The sequence below is a fragment of the Falco biarmicus genome, chromosome 15, assembly GCF_023638135.1.
Source record: "Falco biarmicus isolate bFalBia1 chromosome 15, bFalBia1.pri, whole genome shotgun sequence".
Classification (NCBI taxonomy): domain Eukaryota; kingdom Metazoa; phylum Chordata; class Aves; order Falconiformes; family Falconidae; genus Falco; species Falco biarmicus.
In genome coordinates this window covers 22,765,010-22,786,930 of record NC_079302.1, presented here as the reverse complement: position 1 = coordinate 22,786,930, position 21,921 = coordinate 22,765,010, and the positions used below count along the sequence as shown (strand labels likewise).

Sequence of the window (21,921 nt, the reverse complement as noted above, 5' to 3'; positions counted from 1 at the left end):
ACCAGCACTGTCTGCTGCCCTCCCGCCCTGGCAATGCTACGAACAAAGCCAGCCATGCTCTGCCCAGCAGCCTTCGGTGCCCTGGTACTCACTCAATCCTCCGGAGGTGTTCAAAGCATGGCAGCCCCTTGGACAGGGCATGGATGCTTCCTTCCCCAAGGTCATTTTCTGATAAACTGCAAGAGTAATGGGAAAACTTTGAGTGGCCACATAAAAAGCAGGTACAGTCAAAGAAAAGCCAACACCGAGATGTAACTATGTGAATTAGCAAGACAATAACTAGTACCCAGACTAAGTGAGGACTCTGGACAGTAGGGACAAGCCAGATTGGCACGTGGCAACCCAGGGTCAGTTCCCTGCTTGGTAAAATGGGAACAGCCCTGCTCTAACTCACAATATAAGTCCCTTCAGCAGTGAATTGCCTACAGATGGTAACATAGGGTTATACCAGTGGCTAAGATGAACAGACCTGCAGCACATCGTGTATTGCACATGAAACTGGAAATAAGAAATTATACTGGAGTCAATGACTGGTGTGACTTGAGAGGAAATGACGATAAGGAAGAGTGGGAAGAGGACATGGGTCTCAAAGACTCAGTGGGCAGCAGTAACTGCCTTCCAGCCTTTACCAGGGTGTGCTGCTCTGTTCTCATCTACCAGCAAACGCAATCCATGGCAATACCTCTCTTACTCTGACATACCTCACACCTGAATTACCAACACCCTAATCCAACTTGTTATTTAACAATAAACATGTAACAAAGAATGGTGGCATCAAGGATGCAGCAGGAAGAGTTAGTTCACATTGCCTCCACCCTTCCAGTTCCACAGTCAGGAATTCTATCACCCCCCAGGTTGCTGCATACAGCAGTTCAAAGGTAAGCCCAGCAAACAGCACTGGCAGACAAGGTTGAACATCTAAAGTGACTTAAGCTGCTCTGCAGGCTGGGTGCAGCAGTGACCTTCAGAGAGCATCTCCTCTCATCCTAGGGAAGGTGTCTAGGATGGGTGGAGGGATCGCCCTCTGCAGAGTCACCCTGAGCATGGGAAGAGCCTACAGGACAGCCTCAGGCCTCTGAGCTGAAATGATTTCCACCCGCAGAGTTACCAGTCCACATATCTGGCACCGTCCCAAGCGCACCTGCCATGGCCTTACCTTATCTCTTCAAGCAACCCACATGCCACCAGGGCTCTGGCCAGCTCCATCCCTCCTGCTGGCCCAATGTTATTGTTCTGCAAACTAACAAAAGAAACATAAGCATTGGAAGATTATTTTAGAATGAAGCTGTAACAAAAGCTCCATTTAACTTGCCAAGAAGATAACTGCTACTTCTTTTGAACCAGTGCCCAGTGCTAGTAATAACCTGGGAACCTTGTGGATTAGTCTAAACAAAGGGGCCTGGAAAACAGGGAGGCAACAGTGGGGGGCCAGCAACATGGCCAGCACATCACATAGCTCCTGTTGCTGTCAGCTGCGCTTGGCCCTAAGGACATGTAAGTTCAGTGAATTTGCCCATGCTCACAAGGAAGGAGCACAGTCAGCCAGTCGTTGAAAAGCAAAGGCTGCATAGTACCACCAATACCTTAGGCACAGGCTGCAAAACACACCACCAGGCTAACTGAGCTCAACGAGCTCTTCTAGCTCACCAATTTCTTGCTTTGCTACTGTAAAACAGTATGAGAAAGACCTACATTGTAGACCCCTGGAAAGACTCCCATAAAAGGTTTAAAAATATAACACCACTGAGTTCATGGGGAAAAAAGAATCAGAGGTGCTTGCACAAAACAGTGAGGGACCACAAAAGGTGCTCATATTTATGCTTACATTACTCAAGAATGAGAGGACAGCCAGAGGCATCAGAAGCTAACAAACTCAAAACCAGTTTTAAGGGTTATTTTACAATTATTTTACAATTATACAATACCTGGTTCATCTCTAAAGTTAATGCTGCCAGAGATTATGCAAGAATAGTTAATGTGACTTGATGCAGCAGAGTAATTGCGGAGGGCTTCCCAATCCTGAGACACTTAAAATAATGTCTAAACAAGAGACCAGTGCACTACTGCAGTCTATGCTTTTCCCCATGCCTTCTTTCAACCATTCCACATATTCCCAGAATATCCAGCTTTCCTGGGGCAGAAGATGACACTTACTGCAGAATCTTCAGGTTGGTCATATGAGGCAGACAGAGGGCAAGTTTCATTACCGTCCCGTCTCCAAAACCATTCCTTGATAGTCTGGAAGAAGTAGAAATAAAGTATTATTGGCAATGAACTACAGAGCCTCATTCCTCACCTGTGTCACCCACACGTGTACAGGACCCCCATTCCTCACCCACACGTGCACGGGACTATGCTGAAAGGAGCTCATGTCCATGATTCAAAGGACACTGAGGGTGGGAGGAAAGAAAACAAGGTTTTGTAATCCTGCAGCAGAAGTTAAACATGGAAGTAAAACTAACTTGTACTTCTCAGGAGCATGCTGATGTCCCTTTCTGACTGAATTGTCCTGAGCTGGGATTAAACTGAAACTGCATTTTTAAATATGTTCCCTTAGTCCAGTACACTGTAACCTGAAGGTTAAATGAACAGCTCCAGATTTTAACTGTAACTTTTTCTCATTTGTTGTTTTTCAAATTTTATTTATTTAATACGGCAGGGCACGTACGTTCTATGAAGTGGTCTGGAATGGAATGACTGATTATACATCTGGCCGAGTAAAGCCTCTATCTGTGATCTTCCCTTCGTTTTTGCAGCTATATAGATCAATGGTGATTTCTTCAGCAACACAGGCACTGCGCAGCCCCTGTGCCCATGACACTGCCATGAAACTGCAGGTTCAGTTCTTCCCTACTGATGCGGTCTGTACGGTTCTGGGGAATCTCTGAGAGATTCCAGTGAACATCTAATCCCTAAGTGTCCCACATCCAGCACCACACATTCCTATCCCATGTAGCTGTGAGGGGTTACCCTGCTCTCATAAGAATCAGTGGTAAAACTGATCGTGGCTTTACTGGAGCCATATTAGATTTAGTTTCTGTGCCTTGATTTTTGCCCAGCTTCCTGAAAGGACATTGGAAATGACACACTTACAGTAACTCCTCGATGTGTTTGCAATAGGCAAAAGCTTCCATCAGCTTTTTCCCTCCAGCAGGACTAGGACTGTTCCCTGAAAGGCTAAAATAAGCATGAAAGATTCTCAGTGACTGAACAAGAACCAGAATGTGCCAGGTTAAGATATTACCCTATTTGCTTGGTGTGATGGGAGACTTGGGTCACTGCAGTGACGGACTGCATGGGGCTGCAATGGTGTGTCCAGAGGCACAGGTGTCTGGAAAACGACCCAGGGATTTGTAGTGTGGTTTTGTCAAGTGCTGTCACTCCTGTCCCTGCAGGTACTGGGGGAAAGGAGAAGTTTCCCCTCTCCCAGACACAACTGGGAAGTTCCTTTCCTTGTTCGAGTCATTTAATTTCAAAAAATTACAAAGCATACCCCAGAGTTGAGCCTAACAAACAGCCTGGATGCTCTGATTTCTGTTCCCTTGGAGAAAGGACAGTTTGAATCCATGTCTCCGAGAGACAGCCTTGTCTAAAGACTGCATCCTTGCTTTGACAAATTCTCAATTTCACCTCTACTTCTGCTAGTAAAAGAAAGCAGTGTAGCAATGCTGGGTGCCGCCACAGTGGGAACCCTACACAGCCCGAGGAAAGGCACTGTGTGGATATGAGATGTGTATGATTTCCCCACAAGCTTGCAGATTTACTTTCCAGGACACAACTGAGCCAGAGACCTCTCCATTCAAACAGCTACTGACAGCTGGCACATGCCCACCGCTGTCTCTGGGGGTGACTGCATGAGGACATGGCCATAACCTTCACTCTTTGCCCTGGCAGAAGTCGTCATTGCCAGTCCCAGATGTAGGTGGGGGTGGCAGAGGAGGGAACACCTTCCATTGGTTCAGTAAATTTTGAATCAGGGTTTCGCGACATAGAAAACACTGGAAGGCAGGATGTTGTATAAATGAAGGCAGCACAGGGCTTCCCACACAGGGGTCCTCACCAACTGGGGCCATAACTGAAATGCTGCAAACAAAACAGAGGGACTCACTCGACTCTCTTCAGGTTTTGCTTTTCCATCAAGACAGCAGCTAGATTTATCAGGCCTGGATCTCCAATCTTGTTGTGGCTTAAACTTTAAAGAAGAAAGGCAGGCTGTTGTAAAGGAAAATGCTAAGTGCCAGACAAAGTACAAGATCTTCTATAGTATCTCCCATCTGCTGGATGACACCTCTCATCTTGGCAGCAGAATCAAATCGCTGCTTCTTTCAACTATCTCGTGAAATACTAATAGCTGTTAATGAGGCATTATAAAAAAATTGCAAAGAACAATCAAAATCAGTGGATCTTGTAAATGGATGGGCAATTACTTCAGCCAGAACACCAAGACAGGCAACAGGTGGTTATTATTTTCCAAATTACTACAGTGGAGAATGGACAGCATCTGGCTGGAGAAAGAGGAAAAAAAGGCAAAGCGAGCCTGGGGTTGACTCAGGATTCAGATCTTTTCAGAGTGGGGAAGTGCTGGGTCTGAGGCTTTCCCAGGAAAGAAGGGGGCCTCTGGCCCTGTTTTGGATTTGAGATTCCAGAGATTTAAACCCAGAGGCTGTTTAATCCATTTTCTACGTGACTGCATAGAGTGGGGTTAGACCAAATTCTCCTCTTCTGAACATCGAGTTCTGATTTCCTTGAGCCTAAGGTACCTTATACACAAGTATCCTGCAACCTCCCTGCTTTTGTTACAACATTGTATATAAGCACATTGGGGTCTCTCCAAATGTTGGCACTAGTGGTCACCTCTCTGCTGGTGAAAGTCTGCAAGAAAGAAGGAACTTACTTGATTTCCTCCATGTAGTGCATATTCCTCAAAGCTTCTGTGAGTCTGGAGCAGCCATCATCACCAATACTGTTATGGTTCAAGCTGGAAACAACATCACCAGGAAAATGAACATTAAGCTCCTGTTATTCAGTATCACAACCCAGGCTAGAGGCAAGCTGCAGTCACATACTTACATAAGCTTTTTCAGAAATGGCATTCCATGAAGTCCCAGCGCAAGCTTAGAAATGGCAGCACTGCTGAGTTTCATGTAGCCCAGGCTAAAAGATGAAATAACACAGGAACAACTAACTACCCACGGGCAGAGGAGAGCAGAACAAGGGTGGAAGAGAAGTGGGAGTGTATTCTAGTCCCTGTGAATAGTTATCAGTTTTGCTCTCTAATGTAATTCTACTCAGCATGTTTGGATCCTGATAAAATACCAAGAGAATCCCAAACCTCTGGAGCAGGAACCCAGCCCTGCATGGAGCAAGGTGCCACTGTGACCACAAGATGGCAAAGCTCTCACAACAATGACACACATGGTCCAGAGGCACTTCATAACAGAAGGATGTAGGTGCCTGGAAAAGCCACCTGTGTGCAGGCCACCAGATCACCCTCCAGGACTGAAATGCTGGCTTTGGGACTGCTGCACAGGAAACACTGCCTCCAAGCTGGGACAAAATCCATGCAAAAAACACTACCAAAACACTTGATTTTTCCACTGGACACTCCCTGCCAGACTACTGATCTCCCTTTATCTCTCTCACTCATTGTTCACTGCAAACAAAAAGGAATTGTTTCTTCTTTCCTCTCTGAAGTCCTCCAGCCACCAGCAAAACTACATCTGTTCACAGTACAGGCAGAAGAGAGGCTGCAGTTTAAGTAAAGCTTCTAGAAGGACCCGGCAGACTCTGGACAGTTCAATAACACTACACTCACTTGAGCTCTTCAATGGCCTGGCAGTTCTGCAAGCCCATGATCAAGTAATCAATTCCAGTTGGTGTAATGCTGCTAGAGGTCAGCCTGCAAAACAGCAAGGGTCAAGTAAGAAGGTCCGGTCTCAGCACACTGAGAAAGAGGAGTTTACTTGACTGACAGGCCAGCTGCCCCATCCCAAACCCCAGCCAGCACAGGCATCGGGGACCAGTAAGTTTGAAGATATTTCCACACCTCCCATGTACAGGACTATGAGGACTAGGTAGTTCAGAAATGTTCACATGTACCTGAACCAAGCAGCACAGTCTCTGCCTAGGCCAGCCATCCCTCAGCATTTCTCAGCAGAGATGCCCTTTCTAAGCCTGCCTCTCGCTTACAGGCCGTTAAGAGGGCTGTGAAAAGCACCAAATGCTATTCAACACCGGGAGAAGCCCTCTTACACAGCAGGGTGGCATAAAGCTACCTACAATGTAAGCAACAGCCAAGGTCTCAGTCTCAAATTGCTTTCACTCCAAAAAAGGGGAGAGGAAAAAACCTCTAGACATGCACAATGGTGCCCCTACAACCACTTTTAGCGTGAATTGTAGAGAGCTGTTGAGTTTGCAACATAGACACAGCTCAGGAGAGGTCACAGAGCTCACGGCCATATTCCAGACAGCGTGTTTCAGAGAGGATCGGGGTGAGGCACAGAGCGGAGCAAACGATAAAGATGTGGAAAGGACCATAGACGGGGACATACCCAAACCTCTTCAGCTCTGGAAGAGGTAGCAAAATCCTGACTAGCATTTCTGCTTCATCGTTGTGGAGCTCAACATGAGACCATCTGCAAGAAAACAGACCTGGGTTATGTCCACTGATGACTAAAGGTTTGTACCAAGCCCACAACTAAAGCACACCAGTACTGGGACATCAAAGAAGTGTCACAACATTGATACTTGGCAAGGTCCTATGGGACCTCCCAGTCACGATAAGAGAGTATGGGTTATCTGGGCGCAGGGGAGAGATTTAGATGCCTTCAAAGGATAGCCCAGGAAGCCACTAGGTCTATGTGTCTTTTCTATTTTCCATCCAAACACTCTAAGTAGGGGACCCAGACTGCAGGGACTGGGACCTTGCCCTGTCCTGCTGTGTGCTCTCTTGCAAACACAAGGACAAGCTACTCCCCTCCCCAAAAAATCCTCTACAATGCCTGGCAACTCACCTCAATTCCTGAAGCTGAGCACATTTTTCGCAAACTCTTCGGTAGAAGCAAGCGTGCTTGATTTCTGGCTCGTACAGATTCAATCTGCAGGATACAAATACACAACACAACTGCCAGTTACCAGCAGATGGTCGCTGCAGCATCTGGTGCCCCTTAGGGCCAGGGTTAGGAACAGATCACAGCTTTGCAAATGCCCACCCTGGGGTCTCCTGCCATGTTCCACCTACACCACAGAGTCCAGTGTAGAGAACAACCCTTCACCAACTGCACAAACCAGCTGCTGCCTTCTTCAGCCACACAAAGGGAATAAGACACTAATGCTGTTCTCCCTGTACACGTTCATATCTCCTGAGTGCTCCTGGTCCTGTGGGGGAGGCTGGTAGATTTTTTACCTCATGCAGGTCCAGTATAGGCCTGAAGAAGGGTGGCCTGAAAGACACATGCACGTGAATAAGGTTCCTTCCACATGTGGGGCACAGAGGCACTCAGAGACTGAACCTATGGAGACCAGAGCCCCAGACACTCAAGATATTTTTCACCCCACGGCCAGTTTCAGAACAAGCAGAAAATCATGACAAATAGTCACTTTCTCACCTGCTAACGACTGATTCCACCTTCTCCGGGCAGTGTGGGAACCTTACGCCTAGCTGGAAGAGGGTTTTATCTTTACATATCCTGGAAAGGCGGAGCACCAGAAAACATCATAAGCCTGTGAACTCTTGAGGGAGAGCAAATGCCATTTTTCATAAGAAAAATCAGGAGGACTGGATGGGGCAGGACTATGCTGGTGCACAAATCCTAACCAACCATCTCTGAAGAGGTTTGCAATGTTTAAACCAGTTCCAAAGCCAACCTAGTCTGGGCATCCCTTTCTCCCAAGGGAGACCAGGAACATGGTCTCCCTTCCACTAAACCTTCAGAAGTGTGCAACCACACACCTAATCACTTCTCTGTGCCAGACATTCGGGTCAAACTTGCTGCAAGCTGGCTAATGGCTTACAAATGCACTGGAGACAGTGAATAAAGAACAGAAGATCGAGTTAAAGTGCTGGCTTGAATAGCATTCCCTTTAAAGTATCGAGCTAAAAGAAAATATCTGAAAGATACCAGAACTTGAGGTGCTACTTACGTGATCTCAGTAATGTTTCCACAGGCCTGCACAGCCAGCTCAAGAAGGTTCATGACACTTTCTTCACACACCCATGGCTCTTCTATGCTGCAAAGCAGAATACAGGCAGCTCTGCTTTACTCACAAGCACAGATCCATCTCTGCCTCTGCAAGCTGAGGGCACAGCACTCTAATATTCATGGAAAAGCTGCTTTGCTCATCACAATAATGTCTACATAGGAAACAGGATGCAAACTGGGAACAAACAAAGAAGCAGCTTCCCTGCAGAGGACACCAGCATCAGCTTCCCTTCTGCCCACCTACCACTGACAGCAATAAGAGGGAGCCTGCCCTTTGTGCTCTAATGCAACACATTCTGGGAGAAGCAAAGAATTTGTTACCCAGGCAAACTGTGGGATGCTCTGGCAAGACCTCGGGTGAGGACACAGTAGGAATGTGTTCCCCAGAACTAGCAACCTTCTTTGTAAAGGCAGGTAGAGGTCTACAGAGACAGCACAGTTTATGGCCACAGCTTTACATGATGCTTAGTAGGAATCAAGGAGATAAAGCCAAAATACCAATAACTCAGAGTCATCCATGGGGATTTCTCAGGCCAGTGCTACCTATCTTTGGAAGAAGCACAGTTCACTTTTGGTTTTGATGAAAGGAGATCCTAGGTGATCAGACCAGCCCCACATCAGTATCTAAAACAGCACAGTAACACAGTACCTGATTTTCAGAGGATGCAGATTTTTCCTCAGTGAAAGCAAAAGCCTTTCTGCAGCTTGGACTGTCACGTTGTTATTTGAGGATCTAGAACCAAAGGTCATTGTAATGAAAGGCTTACTAATGAGCCCACTCAAATGGGTCCAAGCAGCCACTAACTTACATGTACTCTGTCAGACCAGTGCACTTTTCCAGGAGCAAGCACAACTTTTCCAAATGCTCTGGCTGAAAGTTGCACTCTGCGAGTCTGAAAGGATGCAAGAGAGAGAACAGTCTTAGTTCCTTACAAACAGTTCAGGCTTTCTGACCCAGAAATCTCAGGCATCACCACCTTTCCCCACCGAGAAAGCAGGATTGCAGCAAAACAAATGCCTTGCACGGCTTTCAAAAAAGATTGTGGCAACACTTCAAAAGCATCTGTTGAGATTTTCTGATACAGCATGTGTGTATGCTAATGGTGCGGCTTTTTGTGGCACCCTGTCTTGTGACAGGGACTGTGAGCTCATGTACAGGTTCCAAAGTGAGGAACAGTCAGTGTGGGATCAGTGAGAGAAAAGGGATGTGGGATCCTCTGTGATGTGAGAAAGCTCTTCTCAAAATGTGAATCAAAGGAAATGTATCATCTATTCGTGTAAAATACCACCACATCAGGAGCTAGGGACTACAAGAGGTTTTGTCTGCCTTATCCCTAGAAAAAGGACATGGACTTTGTCAAAGAAAATATACAAAAAAAATCTGTACTGTTACCTCAAAATCTTTCTTGGGTCATCTCTGCTTGTCAACTTGATGATTAAAGTTGCTTTGGAGCACAAACTGCACAGAGAAGACACAAGTGTAAGATCTGGAGGGAAATTCAAACTATTTCTCCCGGTGCTCAGAACTTAATGAGACATCAAATTGCACAAGCAACACAGTGCAGCAGTGACACAGGTACTTGACCCAGCTCACCTCCCCCTACCAGCCCAGGAAAATGCTTCAATAAGGTTTTGCTAATGCTAAATTAGCATAAAGCAGCACCGGTGGTTGGAGAAGCAATCCTGATCTGATCTGCTTTTGTCTGCCTCCTCCTGTCCCTGCACTCTCTGCCAAGCCATGCGGAGAGCTAAAACAGGAGACGGATCTGCTCTAAAATAGCCCAGCCAAAAGATTCAGCACTCACATGTAACTGCAGGAATGAATGGAAATGACCTGGCTAAATTTGATTCATGACAGACCAGCTGGTCTACATGAACATAAACATTGATAAGGGCAGATGTGCAGTGCGGCCCAGCCTTGTGAATTGAATCTGTGAGAAAAAGCAGTTCATGCCAGTGCAACAAGCCCAGGAGCCATGGGCTATTTTTGCCAGAGAGGAAAGGAGATAAAAGACACAAATCCAAGTAAAGAACATCAGAAATTGTTTTCAACAGACTCACTCTGAAATCTCAATATATTGATGTGAATCAGGGACCACACTTTCAGAAAACAAACACTGATTTTTGCCTCAAAGAGGTTCACTTACAGATATATACGTGACAACAATTACTACAGCTGAATACCTGTGTCTGTACACAGAAATAACTTGGCCCATGGAGTAACGCTTCTGTTTGCTTCCTCCTTGGCAGCTACATTTGGCCAGTAGAAACAGACATGAACATAAGCTTTGCATGCACTTATATGAAAATATGGCCCTTGTCATTATTACCTGAAGATCAAAATCTTTTGATAATTAAGAGGAAAACATGCAGTGAATAATCAGAAATTACTTAGGGGAAACACACACCTGACTTGAACTTCACTGGTATTTCCAGATGTGGCAAAGGCATTTATGAGATGCAGAACTCCATCCTGAGAAATCCTATTATGGCTGAGACTGCACAGAAGAGAAGGAAGGTTTTTCAGGTGTTAAGACTCAGGGTTGTCCCCAGGCTCCTCAGCCACAGAGGCAGAATTCAAGCTGGCATCAAAGGCAGAGCAGTTTGTGGGGTGCTGGGCCCCTTTGGCTGCGCTAAATGCACCAAACCCCTCCAAGGCACAGCACTGACAGCTTGGGTGACACAGCAAGTGCAACTGGCCTCTGGCACTGCAGAGGCAGCTACCTGCTGGAGCAGTTGCTTCCCCCCCAGAAAGGGAAGGGGAGAGGCTGACATAGGGCACAGCTAAGCTCACAGCACCTATGGCCCTTCGGTTATTCAAAGAGGACAACATACACAGAAAAGTGATGAACGGAAAACTTGGGGGACTGGGCCAACTTCTGTCACGCTACCCCACTCTGGGCCTCGTTATCTCCTGCTGATGCCAAAAGGAAGACTTTTAGTTACTTCAGCAGGTTTTGGATCAGACCCTGAGTCACCCTGGCCTGGAGGTCTTGAGCTGTGCTCAAGGATCACTCAGACCTTACCTCCCAAGGCAGGAGTGGGCAAGAAGCCTGACAACAAGCTTCAGCAGGGATTGTGTGAACACCTTTCTGCTAGGGCATGTCAGATTCATGGTATATTTTCTTACTTGAGGGAGCAGGTAACAGGCACTTGATGCAAGTGGTCCAAGAAGCACCTCAGGCCCTCATCTCCCAGCTGATTCCTGGAGAGACTGAAAGGCAGAAGAACAAGGTGGCCAACCAAACCTCAGCCTTTTAAGCAGCAATGCTCCTCTGAGCAGCTTTGAAGAAATAAGCTAAAATTCCTGGACTTAAATCCCAGCTTGGCCAATAGGTCTGTATAAAACAAACTGCTACCCTACAAAATACCTCGTGCATAAGCTCCAGAGCAAGCTCAAATGAAGAGCTCTGAACACAAGCTCAGAGCTCAGGCAAAGCAACAAATGCCTCAAAAGAGCCACAGAGTGAAAAACCCAAGGAAGTTGTCCCACCAGCTCAAGCCTTCTTAAAAAACATATACATAAAGGACCTGTATGATTACTAATCAATTTTGTTTCTAAATAGTCTGAACAAGAACACACACATGCACGGACAGGCTGGGAAACCCCAAGCGATGCCGAACCACCCCAACCCAGCTCTCCCTCAGTGACTCCTGTTCAAGGTCATGGAAACAACCCAAACCCCACTTACTCGACTTCTGCCAGCCACCCACGCTGCTCCAGGACTCTGCAGAGCTCATCTATCTGCCCTTGACCGATGGCACAGTCCGTCAGCCTACATATGAGACAGCAAGAGAGTTAAAGCACGCCGGCGACCAGGCTCGGCCTGAGCAGCGAGAGCTGCCCATCAGCAGTTGCATTTTCAGACCAGTCTCTGTGCAGCATGCACTGAGATGAATGCCCTTAGCTGTGCCAGTGTTTGGTACTTCTCAAAACACCTCCCTGAGGTTAGTAATGACAAACCCCACTTCATAAGTGAGAAACAGATCTTTTCATTTTTTTGTCGTCTCCTTGGTGCCTAACTGGAGACATGTTACAGTCTTTACAGGGGCACCCAGCAACCATGACTCCCAGAGAGCTGCAGACACGTATACACATCACACTGGTGCTCATATACAATCATAGAATCATAGAATCATTTAGGTTGAAAAGAACCTTTAAGATCATCAAATCAACCATTAACCTGGCACTGTCAAGTCCACCACTAAGCCACATCCCTAAGTGTCACATGTCTTTTAAATGCCTCCAGGGGTGGTGACTCAACCACTTCCCTGGGCAGCCTGTGCCCTGTGCTTGTCAACTCTAAACCTCCCCTGGTGCAACTTGAGGTCATTTCCTCTTGTCCTATCACTTGTTATTTGGGAGAAGAGACCAACTCCCACCTCACTACAACCTCCTCTCAGGTAGTTGTAGAGAGTGAGAAGGTCTCCCCAAAGTCTCCTTTTCTCCAGGCTGAACAAGCCCAGTTCCCTCAGCTGCTCCTCATAAGACTTGTACTCCATATGGAGATTATCACCCAGAATTTGAGGCACGCTTTTGGAAAATGCAGTGGCTGGGGCTCAGTTCAGTTGCTTGTGCAACAGAATTTGGTGCCACTCAGGATGATCATGAGTAGTCCAGCAGCCACTCAAGAAAGGCACGGGACTGTGCCATCCCAATGCATCCAAATGGTACTGAGTTGCACTTAGGCAGCTGAACTGAGTCCCAGAGCTTCAGCTACCAGCCCAAGCTCCTTGACTACCAGCCCATGAGTTCTTCATACAGGAGATCTGGCTACCTGCACTACTGTTTCAAACCTAATCAAAACAAGTGAACTATAATTAAATGCTGTATGCCAGTACCTGCAGGATGTCTTTCGGCTTTGCATGCTTGCTCCTAAATGCAAAAGAGCATTTTCACTTGACCTGAAGCAAACACAAAAGACAGTCCTTCAGCAATGCTCTTCAAGGATGACAAGCTCTGTAGACCCTTTAAAGCCGAGCTGGGCTCCAAACAGTCTGTCTTACCGGACTTCTACTATTGTGATTCGCTCACAGAGGTTGATGGAGTTGATGAGTAAAACAGTGCAATGTGGTGAAAACATGTTATTCCTAATACTGAAAAGGAAGGGAAAGAAAGAACAACAAAATCAGTTCCCAAGAAGAAAGGTGCTGACACACGTGGCCCAATTTTCCCATTGTTTACTCTGAGATACAAAAGGCTGAACCCACCCTGTTTAACTCAAGATCAGTGAGCAAAGATCTAAGTTTTGAGCATTGGCACCCAGCGTTCCTTGAACTAAGGGAGAGTCTACTTTAATCTCCTTTGACTAAAAAGGGAGTACAGACCAAGGGTTTACACTGAACAACTCCTCTTCAGGGCTACTGGACTAGAGATGCCCCAGACTGGAAGCAACCTCCTGAGTGAGTAAATCTGGTCTCTCCAAACACTGCAGCTCCTCCATGCTGCATCTTGTAAAAGATGGTCAAGCTCCTTCTGGGCTTTTTGTCCATGTGGTGGGAGTGCCCTAGTCCCTTACAGCACCTCTCTAGCCTAAATCCCCAGCCTACATGGCTGATATGCTGCCAGGAAACACTTGGTGTCAAGTGTGGCCAGATGCCAGATCCACGCAGGGGCAGAGCTATGAGATGCTGACCACACAAACAGGTGGTGTGCTGTCACGGTGTGTCAACCAGCAAGTCCTACATCTGTTATGGATGCTGGAAGACATGTTCCATGGGACCTGCTCAGTGAGGATTACCCAGGATGCTCCTTCTAGGGTGGGTGTTTCTCCTCCTGTCCCTTTTTTCCCACTCTATAGATCATAAAGGAAAAAAGGTTCAGTGTTGCCTTGGTTCTAGAAGCAAGACATGAATGGGTGTGAGTTTCTGCATTTTCTTTGCCCAGCGTGTTAATCTACAATTACTAATTAATGCTCTTAAAATATGCTGTGGTATTAGCACTCTCCAAACCAATGTTTCATGTCAGCAATCAAAGCAGGGACCACAAACATTACCTCAGTAATTTCAGATGGCAGAGGTATGGCAGGAATCTCAGTAATTTCTCAATGCTCTGGTCACTCAATGAATTTCCACACAGACTGTAAAACATGGAAGGAAACAAATTCCAAGAAAAAACTGGGACACTTTGTACATATTTCTATAAAATCTACATGGACATGCACACACACACGTGCATGGTGGTGCTATGGGCAAATTCTGAGAAAGGGCATGTCTAGAAATGCCCTGAAAGTTGAGCAAGATTTAAGACCTTACAGGTTGATCTCCATGTTTCTCTACATCCTACAGCCAATTAACATTCCAGTTTTAAAAGTCTTACTTTTCCATTACTGTAAATTTATAAAATGATGCTACTGATGCATTTCATGCATGCGCCAAGGGTATGGCATGCATGGCATGGCGTGGCAAAAAAAAAAGATTACATTATTTTTATTTGTTATTACTCATTTTTTATTCTGACTAGTATTATTCTGATTTTCTTGGTGCCCAGCTCCTGTCTGGAGTGACCAGCTCTTCAGGAGTTTGGTTCATGGCTTAGTCAGCCAGGTGCTCTTGCTCCAGCTATACTGCAAGCCGGGGTCTCGAGGAACTGGTGACAACACTTGTGTCTAGCCACATGATTGAGGAAGACTATAAGAACACATACGTGTTCTGAGGTGTTTAAACACAGACATGGTAGGACTTAGGAGAGGCCAAACCAAACAGAGAGGGCAGTTGAAGGGGTGGGTTTGTATAAGCATCTGGATGAAGTTTTGTGGGGATTTCTGGGAGGCTAGAGGAGAGCCAATTTACACTAGCTGCTAGCCTGAACACCGACTGTACCTGCAGGCTGGGGACACAGACAGGCAGGCAGGGTTGCCAAGTGCACAACACTTACTCAATTTCTGTCAGCTGCGGATATTGAGCCAGTATCTGGCACAGCCTGGTCATGTCCTCCGGACTCACTCTGCAATCCCTGAGACTGAAGCAAACAAAGCACTCAGGAACTAAACATTTCCCACGACCACGGTTTGGCAACACCTCCTTCATATCCTAGAGCTTCCCATCCTAGGAGAAGGCCCATAACAACCCCCTCACTTCCACTATATATATTTTGCTACCCACAGTCTAGGACTGAGAAGTCAAAACCTGTGACAACCAGATGATTTCACCAGCTCTGAGCTGATTCAAGAGGGCCAGTCCACCACCAAAATACCACACCACTTTGGGTGTTGCCTCCCTAGAGCCGCATCATTGGTACTCAAATTGTCTCAGAGACTGGACAGCATCTCTCCCTGCTCAGCAGTGTCTCAGCTTTCCCAGAGCAAGGCCGGGAATGGTGCCTTCTATGTCCTTCTCTAACAAGGAAAACACAGAAACCTTTCTGGCTGACAAGCTGGCAGGTCTCCATGGGATGAATGTACTAGCCAGCCAGATCTGTATCTCATGATTTACAGGTAGAAACTTCCTCTGCAGGAAAGCCAGACAATCCCCTTGAGCCTAGCCAAGCAAAAGATGCTCTATTTCCCCATATATGCTTATAGCAGTGGACATCCCAACTCTATCCCATAAGGGTGTATTATTCACCCAGCCACCTCTGGCATATCATTGTGCCCCTCCAGTGACCTCGAAGTACAAACGCCTATTGGCCTGGGTTGACACCAGCTGGCCCAATCTCTTCAAGGCTTTGCCAAATTACACCACCCAAGACCTTCTCCCTTGTAACTGGAAGGGACTGGCCTCCCTCACCAGTTTCAGCAGGGAAGAGGATGGAAGAGAGATATATTAACGATGCACCTTTTCCAGAAGTGCCTCATGTGGAATCAGTCATGATGGGATACAAGCAGAAGAAAGGAACATCTGCTTTCCAGGAGAGCCAAGCCTGCCGCCAAAGGCAGGCAAGGCAAAAGACGGCTCTCTGAGGAGACACAGTTGGAGCAATGGGTCTGTTCCACACGTTATGCCACAGATATAGACCCCTCAGCCATCTCTCCCTATGCTCCTGGGTGACAAAAGGAAGCTGGGGGTGCCATACCAAAAGCACTGTCCTTTTGCGTCATGTTTGGGATATGCCGGGAAGCTACTTCTCCATCTGCTGGTACTTCTGCCCCTGCGGAAAGAACGGTTTACCCCGTGAGTTGTGCTGATGCTATTGCCCCCACGTAGCTGACTCCCAGCACTGCAGCTGGGGAACAGGGTGAGGTGGTGGCAATGGCCTCATGCTCCAGTCTGTCTTTTCTCACTACCTGCCAGAATTAGGTATACATCATCTCCAGAAATAAAAAGAGCCTTATCATCTCTCTTCCAGCCTCCAGAGAGTTCTGCACCCCCTCAGCACTCGGCTCCAGTCAGCAGTTGAATACTGCTGTCTGCTCCATACCCGCAAGCTTCTGTCAATCAATTACCCCTAAGAATCAATCACAGAATCATAGAATGGTTTGGTTTGGAAGCGACCTTAAAGATCACCTAGTTCCAAACCCCCTACCATGAGCAGGAACACCTTCCACTAGACCACGAAACAGCTCACCCTGCTTCCACCACCCTGGCTGGAGTTTGGAGCCAAATGGCTCTTTAATTGGCACACCTCAGGGACTGACACATCACCACCTGTTTAAGATTTCATAAGGAGGATTCTGGAAGGCTTAGACAGATGAGCGGGTATGATTTTACCTGATTCTTTCCCAAAAGGTTAGATGAACCACTTGTGTGTGTCCTAAGCTGTAACCAGAGAAGAGCATATTTAGGGTGGAGTTTGAAGACACACACTCCTGTATCACTCCTCAAAAACCACACTTTGAGGTTTTAAATAGCAAACAAATAGGAAAAGTATGAGTCATACCTGAAGTTCATTGTTTTAACGTGTTCCAGTGTAGATAAGGACTGTGCTAAGAAAAACACAGAGTTCAGGGAGATCTGGTTGTCATTAAGCCTACAGGAAGAAGAGATGAAATCAGCTGCTGCAAGCAAAACTACTAGCAATTTACACTGCACCACCTGATAACAGCCATCGCTGTGCAACACTCTCAGAGACTGCTTCTTTGCCACCTTCTGCCTGTGTTTCCAGCTACAGTTTTGCAAACACAACTCACCCCAGTATATTTTAAAATTTGTCACTCACTTTTAGGGTTCACAGAATCACAGAATAACGAGGCTGGAATGGACCTCTGGAGATTATCTGTTTAAACTCCCTTGTTTAGAGGAGGGTTAGGCTAGAGCAGACCACCCAGGACAGTGTCCAGCTGGGTTTTTACCATCTCCAAAGATGGAGAAACCACAAACTCTCTGGGCAATCTGTTCCAGTGATGGAGCTTCCTTCCCACACAAGTTTTTCTTATGGTTAAATGGAATTCCTTGTATTTCAAGACACCAATGAAAAGCGAAAACAACTCTTTAGCTGTAACTGCAGTCATGGCAGTACAAACCCACGCTAATTAAGATCATGGTCAGGTCTGTTGGGTCTATCACAGTATCTAGTGTGACCATGGGCAGTGTGCTTGACGCTGGGAAAAAAAAAAAACAGAGAAGTAACAGCAGCGTGTTTCATTGCACTGACATGACAAGAGGGTGTAGACTCTTAGTAACTGGAATGGTCTTGGCTTGAGAACAGTTCAATTAACCAAACAGGAACAATAAATATCTCTTTCAATAAAGCAGAATGGTGCTATACTCCTTAAGCCACAGTTCTGTCCAGTGCACTTGCAATGGGAATGTCAGGGAAAACACGCAGATAAACATAACCACCACTGCAGCTGAATGCAGGCTCTGCTGCTGAAACTGGAGCTCCCCAGCGTTTATCATCCAAAGGTGCCCACCTCAGGAGAGGAAGGACTGCTCTCCCTCGTGTTGAGGAACCAGGAAAGGAAAAATTCAGTGGCTTGCTAAAGAACTCAGCCTGTTTTAGAAACCAGGTGCCACGGCTGCACACCAGAACTCCCGTCTCCTTCATGGAGGACTGAGTACAGAAGCTCTCGGGCACTGATCTGAATCAAGCTTCAAGTGGAGTCAAGCTGTTCTGGACTAGAGGTGGGGATCTACCCTTAATAGATACTGAATATAACTGCACTCGATTCTGAAGAGCCCTTCCCAAATGTGGACTGTGCTTCCACAATCAATACTCCCATAAAAAAACATCCACGAGTAAGGAGAAACAGGAGCTACTCACTTGAGAGAACTTAACATTTTCAGATCTGGGAGGAACTGTAACATCTGCAAACCTTCATCTCCCAGATGATTACGTGATAGGCTAGGATTGAAAGAAAGGCATTTAATTTTAATAGAAAAAAAAAGCCAATAGGCACAATCAGCTCTTTGTAACAAGAGCTCTGAAAGCAGAACATGGGCACCCTAATCAAAACAACACACACACTGCCCTTCACCACTGAAGACTAAAGCCAGAGGCTGGAATTAACCGTTGCAAGACAGCCAAAAACTTAGGTCAAGGCTCATCCTTTTCTCGTGTCCACCAAGAGACTCCCCTGGACTGACAGCGCCTTTTAATGCAGAATTAATCTCAGAAATTATCAACCTGGACAGGCCCTACGGAGGAGCCACGGGTTAGTCTTGGAAAAGGATATTAGGCTCTGATATTAGAGCCTAAGGACTGCAGGGGGCTGTGGCCCACGTGAGATCAAGGAACACGATTGCTTAAGAAGAGCAAAGCCTAAAAACCTTTCCACAGGCTGCCAGGCCTAAGGAATAGCCAGCCCTCAGGTGGTGGTCCATATACTACATGCTAGTGCTGGCCCATGTTCTGTCCTCAAAACCTAGATGCCGGGGGGGTGTTGGCTAGCCTTTCCATCTGGGCTCGGCCTGCTCACCTCTTGGTGTTAGCAAACAGAATGTCTCCCCGCACGCAGCGCTAACAGAAGAAAGCGCTTTGGTCCTTGTACACCATATGTGGGGTCACCAGCAAAAACGCAGGCTCGCACCCTTGATTTGGATGGGATTCCTCAGCCTCTGCAGCTTTGCTGCCAAATGACCCAAAGACAAAAATGGCAGGACGAGGTTTTACAGCTTTTGTAATACCTGAAGTCAGGCGAAGCGATCAAACAGTGCCTCTCTAGACTTTATGTCCTGTAACCTTTGCCCTAAAAGAGCACTAGAACCGTATGTCTCCTTGGCAAAGGATATTAGCCCATGTGAAGCTACGCCTTTCAGAAGGCTACATCTCTACCCTGTTCTCCGTATAACATTGCAGAACAAACGAGTGGCATTTCTTCCACATCCCAAAGAACTGCAGATAGAGACTATAAGAGTTAAGAAGGACTTACTCCAGCTCAGAGATGCTGCTACATTCTTTCAGGACTGCACACAACTTCTCCAGGTCACTGGCTTGAAAATGACTGTCTGTCAGCCTAGAGGGAAAGAGAAATCAGTAGGCCAGGTCTGAAGGACTGCAAACAAGATTGTAAACTTCAATCCTTCAGAAAAACAGAGAAGAAATGAAAAGACAATAATTAAATTAAAAAACCCCTTAAAATATCTTGCTTTTCTTTGGTTTTCATCTGCAACAACTGATAACCTGTACTTTCAGCTCTTGCCTGCAAACAGAGAATAAAAAGACAAAGTAAACTTGAGACACAACAAAGGACCAGAGCCCCAAGGTCCTGGTTAGCAGGGTTTACACACTTCTTCCTTCTTCACTGCAGCCTACAAAACAGACAGGTGGACTCTGTGCTGGAGTAAGAGCAAGATCTGACATGCATCTGAACAGAGGTCCAGCTCAGGATGCATTCCTCCAAGTATCAGTAGAGAACCCCCCCCAGCATCACAAGGTCTGTCACCGCCAGCTCCCACATGATGGGAGCTGATGTAGCAGTAACTGTACAATCACCATGCCAGTTCTGTGGCTGAGATACACAAACCACAACCTATTTTCACTCCTGTAGAAGACCACAGATGCTAACCACAGAGCTCCTAGAGCTGCAAGCTGGGAATGTGAACACAGTGATGAACGACTGACTGAAGGGACCTTTACCAGCTCTCTTGTGAGTCACTATTCAAACCTGGAGATGCAGGTTACATCAGCTATAGGATCCAGAGATAGGATGTGTGTGAAATACAATGAAAATTGCCATGGTACCTTATTTTGGGGGAGGTAGTAGGCATCTGGTTCTCCTCTCCATATCGCTGGCCATCAGCAGACAACACAGGCTCTTCCCTAAGTGACCAAAAAACCAGACAAGGGTAAAACACTTCATTGCTTTAGCAATTTGGCAGGTTCCTGGGGCTATCCTGGCTCTAGCCCACACCTGTATCTTGCCAATAGCAAACTCTTCTTTCTTTCAGTGGTTAGCCAAATACTTGAGCATGCAGGCAACTGGGGAGAAGGGGAAAAGGCAGTTTTCCCATCTAACCTACAGTTTGATGGAGAATTCAGCTTTTGCCTAAACACGTTTTGTGAAGAGTCCACATCTGTGTAAAAAAAAATGACTTCATAAATAAATGGAACATCCAAATTCTAAAATAGCTGAGTTAGAATTGTCACCTGGTGCCTTAAAGGAGTCACAGATCGTGTGTCTCAGGCTGCCACTCTCTTTCAAGCGTAGGCACAACTGGGATGCATCCCATGATAGCCCTGCTGTTCTCCCTGGCTAAGAAGTGGGATGCAGGTGTATTGTGGGAAATGCTATTTTACAGTGGGCTCAGTCCATGGAGAACTAATGCATAAATAAATGAACCTACAGCTCCAGGAGCAACAGAAAATGATTTCTCAGTCAAAACATCTCTGTTAAGCAACTTTAACCATAACTTTCTGGGGAAAATAAACCTCCAAATTCATTCTGATTTAGGAGTACCATGATCCAGAATGCATAGTGGAATGAACTAGATAGCTTTAAACGTGCACGGATCTGTGAATCTTTTTGGAATGTGGGTTGGAGGTGTGGGGTTCACTTGTTAGTTTTACTGTTCGCTATTATCAGATAGCACAGCTGACATTAAACAGCCTGCTTTGCTTAGGATGCTGTGGGTTGAAGTGTTCCCTAGAGAGATAAAACATGATCAAACACTATAGAAGGCAGTGGAGAACTTCAAAAGTGGTTAAGAAAACCAGGAGAAAGTACAACATTTATATTGAGGGGAGAGGGGGAAAGAACTACTGTGAGATGAATTATTACCCTCGGTACTGAAACAGGATGCAAGAACTAAATGAGATGCTAAGAAAACACCACTTGTGTGCACACACTCTACCTGGGAGGATGGGAAGCAAACTCTCTGTCTCCTGAAAACCTCAGGACTGCAATCTCACGACAAAGGCTGTGAAGAGAAAGAATCAATCACTGTCACATTTGTCTTATTTACAGGATTTCTTATTTTAGGAATGCTTGATTTTGCTCTGCAAAACTCTTTGGTGACACCAATCACATCAAACACTCCCAAAGCAACAAAAAATAATCTCCAATAGTTTTATATCCTGGTTGGATCAAACTATGCAGTATCAGATGACCTAGTTTCTCCGAACTGTTAGAGAAAGTGCAGACAAAATTGTTACACTTGAACGCCAGGAGGATTCCAAGGGGAAGTAATAGGAGAGAACTTCCAGCTCTACTCCAGATGTCACCAGTTCTCAGACTCCACAGAGACACTCCAAAACTTCCCAGGGCAGAGAGCAGGAAAGAGTGTAAAACTGCCCCCGCACATGAAAGGGTACACAATTCTGTACCTTCTCAAATTCTGGTTGATGGCTCAGATAAAATCAGCTTACAGCAACAATATTACCAAGTGTCAGTGTTAGTAATCA

The 21,921-nt window shown here is 46.2% G+C and overlaps 1 protein-coding gene across 7 annotated transcripts in view; it reads right to left on the bottom strand.

Moving 5' to 3' along the window:
- Positions 1 to 21,921, bottom strand: part of NLRC5 (NLR family CARD domain containing 5) — a 51,736-nt gene that overhangs the window by 9,070 nt on the left and 20,745 nt on the right. For 6 of the 7 annotated variants that reach the window (XM_056360236.1, XM_056360237.1, XM_056360239.1 and 3 more), the window contains 29 exons: positions 21,372 to 21,437; positions 20,263 to 20,340; positions 19,451 to 19,534; positions 18,343 to 18,423; positions 17,020 to 17,109; positions 16,851 to 16,898; positions 16,216 to 16,290; positions 15,079 to 15,162; positions 14,198 to 14,281; positions 13,209 to 13,298; positions 13,044 to 13,106; positions 11,894 to 11,977; positions 11,332 to 11,415; positions 10,610 to 10,699; positions 9,595 to 9,660; positions 9,011 to 9,094; positions 8,851 to 8,934; positions 8,143 to 8,229; positions 7,608 to 7,688; positions 7,014 to 7,097; positions 6,552 to 6,635; positions 5,816 to 5,899; positions 5,071 to 5,154; positions 4,895 to 4,978; positions 4,109 to 4,192; positions 3,094 to 3,177; positions 2,155 to 2,238; positions 1,157 to 1,240; positions 93 to 176 (listed from right to left, as the gene is read on the bottom strand). In XM_056360236.1, coding sequence (XP_056216211.1) covers positions 93 to 176; positions 1,157 to 1,240; positions 2,155 to 2,238; positions 3,094 to 3,177; positions 4,109 to 4,192; positions 4,895 to 4,978; positions 5,071 to 5,154; positions 5,816 to 5,899; positions 6,552 to 6,635; positions 7,014 to 7,097; positions 7,608 to 7,688; positions 8,143 to 8,229; positions 8,851 to 8,934; positions 9,011 to 9,094; positions 9,595 to 9,660; positions 10,610 to 10,699; positions 11,332 to 11,415; positions 11,894 to 11,977; positions 13,044 to 13,106; positions 13,209 to 13,298; positions 14,198 to 14,281; positions 15,079 to 15,162; positions 16,216 to 16,290; positions 16,851 to 16,898; positions 17,020 to 17,109; positions 18,343 to 18,423; positions 19,451 to 19,534; positions 20,263 to 20,340; positions 21,372 to 21,437 — 2,343 coding nt within the window. The remainder of the gene's footprint in view (positions 1 to 92; positions 177 to 1,156; positions 1,241 to 2,154; positions 2,239 to 3,093; positions 3,178 to 4,108; positions 4,193 to 4,894; positions 4,979 to 5,070; positions 5,155 to 5,815; positions 5,900 to 6,551; positions 6,636 to 7,013; positions 7,098 to 7,607; positions 7,689 to 8,142; positions 8,230 to 8,850; positions 8,935 to 9,010; positions 9,095 to 9,594; positions 9,661 to 10,609; positions 10,700 to 11,331; positions 11,416 to 11,893; positions 11,978 to 13,043; positions 13,107 to 13,208; positions 13,299 to 14,197; positions 14,282 to 15,078; positions 15,163 to 16,215; positions 16,291 to 16,850; positions 16,899 to 17,019; positions 17,110 to 18,342; positions 18,424 to 19,450; positions 19,535 to 20,262; positions 20,341 to 21,371; positions 21,438 to 21,921) is intronic. The other variant, XM_056360240.1, reaches the window with a different exon arrangement.